Source organism: Montipora foliosa, chromosome 11 (assembly GCF_036669935.1).
Source record: "Montipora foliosa isolate CH-2021 chromosome 11, ASM3666993v2, whole genome shotgun sequence".
Lineage (NCBI taxonomy): Eukaryota > Metazoa > Cnidaria > Anthozoa > Scleractinia > Acroporidae > Montipora > Montipora foliosa.
Window position 1 is genome coordinate 25,954,478 of NC_090879.1, and position 10,000 is coordinate 25,964,477.

The window sequence follows — 10,000 nt, forward strand, 5'->3', positions numbered from 1 at the left end:
TTACTAATTAGGCCATCAGGCGACTTGTATTTCCTATTCTTTTAGCCTTCCGAAGTTGACTCAAAAAATCGGCCATTTTTGAAAAATTTCCTTTGGTCCCCCTTTGGCTATTTTGCGAAAAATGGCCATTTTCGACACTTCGGCAAAAAATGTTATTTCTCCTCTAATAGGTCTTTTTTGATGCGGTTTTTTGCATAGCACAAACTACCCTAGAAACTAAAAACTTTTTTTTAGGCCTAAGTAGGCCTAAGGGTAGCTGTTAGGAATGTTTAGGATTCTTTTCTTCTAAGCTAATTCCATGTCACGCAATCGTTGCCTTGTATTCTTGTATAGAGAGATTTGGCATGACGTTGACGTGAACGCGAACGGCAAAAGTGATCAGGTGACCATGATTTTCCCGTCATTTTCTGTTTCCCAGTTATGAACTATATGTAACCATGAAACCAGGAGCCCATCACCTGGAGCGTGCAACTTACCTATTTTCGTGCAACGGCGTTTTCACAAGTAAGGTTATTTTTAGATTGAATTTCCCGCTAATGAGACTCCCACAGGAGCCCGATGACCAATTACAAGAAATTAAGCTGACGTCATAGGGTCACCGGACCGGAACTGCCTTTGTTTTTGGAACTAATTCGCGGAAAGGGCTAGTCTCAAAATAAACCTACTTGTGAAAACGCCGTTTCACAGACGCTGTATAGAAGTTGCACGCTCCAGATGGGCTCCTGTGAAACCTAATTTTTCCTCTTTTGAAATACCGGAAAATGGTTTTGGGGTAGTTTTTCAAGCAAACAACTTCTTAATTTAATATATAAGTAAAGGAAAACGAGAAGAAAATTTCACGAATACGGCAAACGCGAAACGGCAAACGGCAGCCGGCAAGCGTAGAAAGTGGCGGGAAAATCATGGTCACGTGGTCACTTTTCTCGTTCGTCTTTCACGTAGACGTGATGCCGAATCTCTCTAATATTTCATCTCTCTACTCGTTTCTGGGCCCTGCCACAAGTCTCTTTCTGCACCTTGAAACTGTTGTTTTTTTCCTATACTGCAACTGGTTTTCTGTTTATTTTTCGCTCCGACCGACCCGAAATTGGGAAATGCATCCGACGGTAAAGGAGGAAATAATGGGGTCAGCCCAGGTGTGTTGGCGAATGAAGTCCCGGAAGTTTTCTGTACCTGATGTATCTTTCAATCGGACAATACTGCTTTTTCTTCTGTGGAGTTCTCAAAAAAGGCCTTTCACCCGAATATTTCTCGGAACTCAGTTTAATCCTTCAGAGTATATCACGATGTTCTCCCAACGATCTGGGTCCTTTCACATCGGATTCCTGTGAAACTCTCATACCATTATCAAGTGATTCTGGTGTGTTGATGTGCGTCTTTTTGTGGTTGGTTCTCTGCTCTGCTCCATTTGATTTTATTTCTATGGAGTGTCCCCAATTATAGTGCCAGATGACGCTTAACGCTAGATGACTTGGCACTTACATCACACAGGGTTTTAGCATTTCCACCTCGCTGTTCCGCGACTGCTGCTCTTGCGTTTAAACTACGCAACAAGAAATGTAACTTACAAAAGATATACATTACACATCGCACGACTTTTATTGAATTTTTTCATTTATTTTAGTCATAGCTTGGAAACTCGAACACCACATCTTTGCCAGTGAGCTTCTTGTAGACAGTGGAGAATGTATCCAGCTGGAAACACAAACAAGACAACGTTTAAGCAGCAGACCATGGGAGGCGGAGTTAATATTGGTTAATAAGATGGTTGGGAGGCGCGGTGGCCTCATGGTCAGTGTGCTCGACTCCGGATCGAGTGGTTCGGGTTCGGGGCCTGGCCGGGGACATTGTGTTGTGTTCTTGGGCAATACACTTTACTCTCACGGTGCCTCTCTCCACCCAGGCGTATAAATGGGTACCGGCGTGATGCTGGGGGTAACCCTGCGATGGACTTGCATCCCATCCAGGGGGGAGTATAAATACTCCTAGTCGCTTCATGCTACGGAAACCGGAGATAAGCGCCGGCCTGATGGGCCTTCTGGCTCGTAAGCAGTGACTAATAAGATGGGTGGTGACTAGAATGGATACTCCAGAATACGGCGAGACACTTAATGTATTTCAAAAACTCATAAATAATTCATGAACCTAATAGCCTATCAAAACATCGATAAAACGTCACGTGCATGAGCTTTATATCCGATAAAACACTCCTCGTTAGTATTCTTTATATAAAGAATTAGGGTTAGGGTTAGAGAATACTAATAAGGCATAGCTTGTTTTTCTTGTATGCTAATATTCACCTTGAGTCCAGAGGGACACGCTCTCTGTGGAATATTTTTCAAGCCGTTCAAAAAACTCGCAGCACGTGTTTTATCGGGTCAAAAACCACTCGGCTACGCCTCGTGGTTTTAAACCTGATATAACACTCCTGCTCGTTTTTTAAACATTACATAAAGTACCAAACGATCGTCCAAAAGTTCTACTAAGTTTAAATACAAATGTATGGTGTCACCAGAACAATTTTTTGAAAGTTAAGCATTTCGAGTCGGCGCCTAGACCTAATCACTAGAGATCAGTGAATAACCCTTATAATTACTAACCTGTTTCACCTCTATGATAAACCTCAAGTTTTGGCCTCTCTAGGAACTAGTGATCATAATTCCGTTAGATGGTTACCCAGGGTACATCTTAAAAGCAAAAATCATAGCCAGGGCCCTGCTCAACGTCCTGTCCGTCTTTATCCACGTCATGCTGTCAACGCTTTTGGGAGGTGGGTTTCTACCCATAACTGGATTGGTGGTTTGGATTTGATTAATCAATCTATGGAAAAGCTTGTTAGCTCTTTCACGTCAGATACAACAAGTGCAGTAAATCGCTTTTTCCCCTTGAAGTCTGTAAAATTCCACTTATCAGATAAGCCCTGGATAAGTCCATCAATTAAAATGCTTGTCAAAGAACGTCAAAAGGCTTTCCATTCACAGAACACTCTTTTTCGTCTGGGGTTTCCCAATCCCTAAAGTCATAAAGGCCACATGTGAAAGAGATACAAGACCAATCTCACTTTCACCCTGCCTTTCCAAGGTCCTAGAAGACTTTGTGGTTTCATGGTTGATTTGGGATGTCAGGGATAAGATTGACCCTATGCAGTTTGGCTGCCTAAAAGGAACATCCACATCTTACTGTCTGTTAGATATGATCCATAATTGGCTTTTACGACTAGACAGTCCTCGTGAATATCTCCGAGTCTCCTCTCTGGACTTTTCAAAAGCTTTTGACCGTATAGATTATAACATCTTTGTCTAAAAGAGACTTCGCCTGATTCCTTGGATCATCAACTTTCTATCTCATAGAAAACAACTCGTTAAGTTAAATCAGACATTTTCGGACTGGCTCCCTGTTAAAGCAGGGGTCCCCCAGGGGACCAAATTAGGCCCGATTTTGTTCCTCATAATGGTCAATGATTTGGGGAGTGCCATGTCACCTAATTTTGGAAGGTGGAAGTACGTGGATGTTGTCTCGTTGGCAGAGAACCTTACCAAGGGTAGCTTATTCTCCCAGTCTACACTCGACTATATAAACAGCTGGGACTCTGGCAACTGGATGCGTCTTAACGCTAAGAAATGCAACGAGTTGCGTTTGATGATCAACCGTTATAAGTGGTAACCTCACATAAAAGTGGAATGAACACATCGCATCAGTAGTTGGCTACGGCATCTAAACGCTTGCATATTCTACGTGTTTTACGTCGGGGCGGTGTCCCAGCAGCTGACCAAGTCTCAATTTTGGAATATAGCTGCGTAGTCTGGTATTATGCTCTTTCTTCCTATTTGTGTGAACTGCTCCAAAGAGTCCGGAAACGAGCTTTTGGTATTATATTTCCCAAACAAACCTACAGCAGGGCACGTGAACTTGTTGACTGCCCATGGTTGGACGTACGCCGCAATGATCTTTGTATTACAACTTTAAGGAAAATTGACGGGAAGGGCCCTCTCTCAAAACACCTGACAATGACGAAGGTGAGCCCGCATGGACGTACGATGAGAAATCATACCCACAGAACAGAGCGGCTTAAAAGAAGCTTTTTTCCTAATGCAATAATTTCTTTTAATAATAATAATAATTATTTAGAATCTACATTTTTACATGATCTTTATATTCAATTTGTTTTTTTAATGTTTTTTTATTGTAAATACTCATTGTAATTATTATTTTTAAAATACGAAAATGTTTCAATAAATTATTATTATTATTATTATTATTATTATTATTATTATTTGCCTAAACAGAGTGTTTATCGGCCAAAGCGGGATAACACTGACATGACGTCACAGCAGCCATGTTTGTGTCCCAAACTAATCCTCTGGGAATTTAAGGTGGCTTACTACAGTTTTCGAGGATTATAACAGTCCAACCTGTGACTCTTTTGAATGATGTCCCAAGATGTTTTTCATTCTCTATTTACTGTTTGAAAGTTAGAAAATTTCGAGGCAAATGAAAGGTATAGACTATCTAGGAGAAAATAACACATACCGTGCATTTTTACCTTTCGACACACCCATCCGAAAAATTGCTTTTGCCCTGAGCAGGACTCGAACCCACGCCTCCCTGATTACTAGTCGGGCATGCTAAGCCACTACACCATCAAGGCTACCACGCTGGCAACGCAGCAGATTAATGACATGACTTAGCAGCATGGGGATCTCTAAGGCCCTCGAAAGGTAAAAATGCATGGTACGTGTTTCTTACATATTTTTATTTTACTTCGCATGAATGCTGAATCAGAACCAATTTCTTATTCCTGAAATTTTGAGGGGGGTCATATGGGTATATTTTGAGAAAAAAGTGATTTAGACTACTAGCGCCCAGTCTCTCCTTAGGCACTCGGTCGTTCATTTTGGCCATTTGTTTATGTTTAATTGTTCAATTTTCACATGAGAATGAAAACACATCTTGGGACATTACTCAAAAGAGTTAGAAGTTGGGCTGTTATAATCCATTAAAAATGTAGTAAGCCACCTTAACTCTATTCTCATGCAAGTACTTTCTTTTGTTTCATTAAATTAGCATCCATTCTAGTCGCGTGAGTGTAAACGGTCTACTGCCACGCACCGTCACCAAAATTAATGTTACACACGTATACGTATCACGAAGTGTTTCACCTTATTTTGGAGTATCCATTCTAGTCATAACAAATCAGCTGACAACGAAACTGCCAAGGGCTTGAGATCCCTGTATATTACATTTTTTCTGTTGCTGGGCTTTTGACTTGAATGTTACATTGTTGTTACGAATTAATGTTCACGTGTAACAAGTGGTACAACGTGTAAAATTAAAGAAAACAAATCACCTCACCTTGTGATCCACATTTGTCTGCTGCTGCTTATCAAGATGACTGTAAAAAACGCAAAATACATCGGGATAAAAAAGTTAAAACTCTGTCTTTTCTCATTAACATGAGTCACAAACAAGTGTTATAAAAGCAACCAGACCACCACCCTTTTCGAACGTGAGTTCACAAGAATTATTCCAAAAACATCCATTTAAACTGAGATTTATTTTTAATTCCTCCTTGTGGACAGAGAATGAATGCTTAATGCAACAAAAAAGGCCTCAATTTTGTCCAGACAGCTCATGTGTACTACCCAGTACATGTACGTTCTTAAACAAAGCCGATGGTAATTTGATTCTGAGAGATGTTAAAATCCTATTGTGTTAATTTAAGTTAATTAAAAGCAACTTTCTTTCGCAAAGGCAAACTGGTCTACAATACCCAGGGGCCCCTGGATTAAAGGTGATGAAATCCGCATCCAGGGTTTGCTCCTTAACCCACTGACTTCAAGACAAAGCCTTCCCACATACGTGGCACGGTTTTAAATCCCAGACTCGACGTCACACAATGTAAATTGTATGCGAGTTGAGTTTGTTGGTTCTCTACTCTGCTCCAAGGTTTCCCAGCTACTCTGGTTTTTCCCTCTCCCCAAAAACCTACAGTCAACAGGTCAACAATTTGATTTGCCTTAATTTGAGTCAGTGGGGTACCGATCATCTATTATAATAGATCACTGATCGAAAATCACGCAACAATCGATTATTGCGGACACATGTGATAATCCTACGTTTCATACATTTTGAATGTTTTCCAAAACTCGGCGAAACACGCTCGCGCCAGGATAGGTCTTGCATTTTGTATTTATTTCACAGTTGATAATGCGTATTTTCATACGGAAAAAAACTTACCTTGATGGTTCTTTCAGAAATTATTCTAAATTAGTAGTTAGCTGTAAAATACATTAACTCACTACAATCAGAGCTTGCGAAAATCAATAAAGAGCTTGCGAAAATCAAGTTGTTCTCTCCTCGTTTTCATTTTGTCCAAAACAAACATGGCGGCATGTTTTTTTAATCAAAAGATTTTCCGATTATAATCGACGATCAATCGGTTGGGTCAACCCGATTATTTCTGATGATCAATAATAAAATCTTAGCCGCTTCCCATCACTAAATTATAATTTCAGGTGTCCCGAATTAAAATGTAGTGCCCCAGCGGTACAAGACTAGACACTTAAATTAAGTTCATTATTATTCTATTATCATTATTTTTGGACACACTTCATTATCACAATTACTTTAAATCTATCATCAGTAACTGTTTTACTCACACTTTGAGTAATCTTGAACCATCCAACTTGACTCTTACTCTTTTCCCAACAATTTCACTGGGGAAAACCAAATCCTCGAGGATCGCATCATGGACAGCTGTCAAGGTTCGACTAAGAACAAATATCAATGGTCAAAAGCAGCCATGGAATACTTTGAGTAACGTGTACCGTATTTATACGTGTATAAGTCGACTCCCATTTCAGATGGAAAAAAAAAATTAATTACCGGTACATGTAATCATTTCTCTCTTTTCTTAAGTTCTGAGTTAAATGGTTCTCTGGATACTAAACTTGTATTTCTACAGGTTCATTTAAGAAATCAACTGTTTTGAAAGCAATCATTGTTAGGCTTTCACATCTCCCCGTAATTTTCTGTTGGCAATCCCCAGTTTTTTCTTTCATGTAATGAGTCCAGTTTGGGTTGGGAATACTAAACTTTGCGTAAATCTTAAGAAAATGTAGAGCAAGGATTCCATGCATATTACCACTCATCACCTTCATACATCAGCTGTATATGAGTGAAAGTTGTGTACATATACTACACTTTCCAGGACAGTTAATCACAAATTTCTTTTTGCCACTCATCACAACGGAGTCAGGGTGGTTTAGCGGTTATCAACCGCACCTCCCACCTCTGTGACCCAGTTTCAACTCTGGCTTTGGATCGTTTGTGGGCTGAGTTTCAGGCGAACTCAATCTGACTCAGAGGGTTTTCCTCCGGGTACTCCGGTTTTCCTCCCTCATCAAAATCAACTCTCAGTCAATTACACCCAGCTGCGGGCAGATACCCTAAATAGGGATAACCAAGGGTATCCTTCCCTTTCATTGAATTAAATGAATAAAATTGGTATTATTATAGACTGGGGCGACATCTAGTTTCATCATCAATTGCCCTGGAGCACAAGGGTTGGTAACCTTGTGGAGCACCTCCTCTTCACTCACGCAACCCACGTTGAACTAGTCCCTTAAGTCTTGAGTCAAAAATTCAACAATTTTAACACAAACATCTTACTTTGGAAAAACCTGGGAAACAATACTACATTGTACAACTCCTAAAGTGTGTCACCTACTGGCACGACAATTCTCAAAACTTAAAACAAAGGTTACAGCTTCCATAAGCTGATCTTTCTAATTTAAATACGACCTAAATATGATTAATTTGGACAATCTTCTTTTCAATACCTTCTTGGTCTTTTCTGCTTTTGATTTCTTGTCTTTCTTGTCTCTTTAGGAAGGATTCTCCTCTAAATAAAATTTAAACTACTGTTATGGTTGCAAATCCACAACACTTCAAAACAATAATCAAGACTGCAACTGAATGTCCAGTGAAATACACCCAAGGTTAACACATAAATAACATTCAGGAAGTCACATATGTTAGACATTCCATGTGTTTTAATATGGTAGATACTTCACAGAAATGCCCCATACACAAGTGGAATTAAATCAACAGAAGGATGAGAGCAAGAATTGAGAGCATTCCATTCTTCAAACATTCTGGAGTAATGCCCAGAAATGAAGGAAATCAAAAAGTATATTCTGCATGATAAATGTCACAAGGTGTCCCTCTCACAGGTAAATAACCCTAGCCCGAAAAACAACCGGACAAATCTCAGCATGAATAAAGCCTTCAGCATTTAGACTGCCTGCCTGCAGCACTTGAAATTACAGTACATGAATTGACTATGAAAACATAGAAAATATTAAAGGGGGTTTCAAACTTGTACCTCTTGCTTTACACTACGATTAATATTCTAATGAGGCAAACCCTTAAAATTCCCAAAAATTCAAAAAAATATTCTGCCGTAGGTACTCAACACAGAAACCAAACCTAACTGTTTTCAAAGCAGTCCTTAGACATAAAATAATGCTCCACATCTCTGGCAAAAACACCAAAATGTTGTTACTGGTACTTTCTGATTTGAAAGCCTACTTCCTCATTTGTGTGAATTGTAAAACCCAGGATTTTTCTTTCATGTACACTGTACTCAGTCCAGTTTGGGTTGGGAATATATTGCACTTTGTGTAAAACCTAAGAAAAAGTCATACAATCCATTTTCCACTCATCACCCGCATTTCTGTGCACAAGTGAAAGTGTTTTTACTACTCTTGCCAGGACAGTTTCTCAGAAATTTCATTATGTCACACATCATGACAGAGTCAGACTGGGGCGACATCTAGTTTCATCATTAATTGTCCTGTAGCAGAAGGGTTGACAACCTTTGGAGTGTCTCCTCTGCACTCGTGTAACCCAGTGGTGTACGCTATACTAGTCACCTGAAGTCTCCAGTCAAAAGTTCAACAATACTATGACAAACATCCTCTTAAACAAACCTGAGAAACAACAACCACATGCTTTCCACTGAACTTCTTTTCAAGTTCACGTACGAGACGGGTCTTTCAAGAGGAAAAAAAAAAGAGTACAGTTTACAATTAATTACATCCAAAAGAGAAATCACAGAAAGATGGGGCCTCTCACACACATGTACATACAATCATATGGGAAAAAATAGCATTTTCAGTGGGGCCTGCAAATGCAAAACAACTCAGGGCACTGTTACACTGTGCGTTTTTTTTGTGCAACTTGTCTCACATTGTCATTGCGTGACAAGTACATGTAGCAAGACCAGTTGCGAAAAGAAATTGATTTCAACTTTTTGCAACAGTTGCAATGAGTTTTTAAGCATTGCATACAGTAGTATCTGCCCTGCAACTTGTGTCGCCATGGTTTGCAGCACCAGCCAATGAAACTGTTCCTTTAGCCTCATGTGATCATCGAAACAAGACAAGTTTCATGGAATGTTGGTCAATGTAACACACATAAAACAACTTGTTTCCTAACGTGAGAACGTTTGTAGAAATGGCGTTGCGAGACAAGTTGCACAAAGAATTGCACAGTGTAACAGCACCTTTAATTAATCTGCTTATCATTTTAATTCAAGATTCTCCACAATCTGAGTACACATGTAAATAATGTGACCTCCGCTTTGTGCCCCTCCCTCCTCCCGGCAGCAATGTGTTGCACACAATGCACCCTTCATTGTCGCACCCCTTCTTGCCTTCAGGTCCTCTTCTTTCCTTAACTAATATTTGTCCAGAAGTGTTTGCGAGTGAGGGCTCCTAGTGCAAATAAATTACTACATACTGCAGTAAAATTCAACTGCACTACAACGAAATCTAAAGCTACCAAAAGAAAAAGCAAAATTAACTGAAGTTATTAAAATAACTCATAAGAACTAAAAAGGCGGCACTCTTGTGCTAAATTTCCTTTTTTCCCGTCAAAACGGGGTAAAAATGTAACTTACATGTATAACTTCAGATATTTTAGTGTTTTAAAGTTT

The 10,000-nt window shown here is 39.6% G+C and overlaps 2 protein-coding genes across 2 annotated transcripts in view; one reads left to right on the forward strand and one right to left on the reverse strand.

The window, feature by feature from the left end:
- Positions 1 to 10,000, forward strand: part of LOC137975130 (melanocortin receptor 5-like) — a 387,070-nt gene that overhangs the window by 56,550 nt on the left and 320,520 nt on the right. The gene's annotated exons all lie outside the window — the stretch shown is intronic.
- Positions 1,577 to 10,000, reverse strand: part of LOC137976054 (small ribosomal subunit protein eS7-like) — a 16,820-nt gene continuing 8,396 nt past the window's right edge. The window contains exons 5-9 of the mRNA XM_068823318.1: positions 8,994 to 9,056; positions 7,842 to 7,903; positions 6,660 to 6,770; positions 5,353 to 5,392; positions 1,577 to 1,695 (exon numbers count right to left, since the gene is read on the reverse strand). Of these exons, the coding sequence (XP_068679419.1) occupies positions 1,621 to 1,695; positions 5,353 to 5,392; positions 6,660 to 6,770; positions 7,842 to 7,903; positions 8,994 to 9,056 (351 nt within the window). The 3' untranslated portion in view covers positions 1,577 to 1,620. The remainder of the gene's footprint in view (positions 1,696 to 5,352; positions 5,393 to 6,659; positions 6,771 to 7,841; positions 7,904 to 8,993; positions 9,057 to 10,000) is intronic.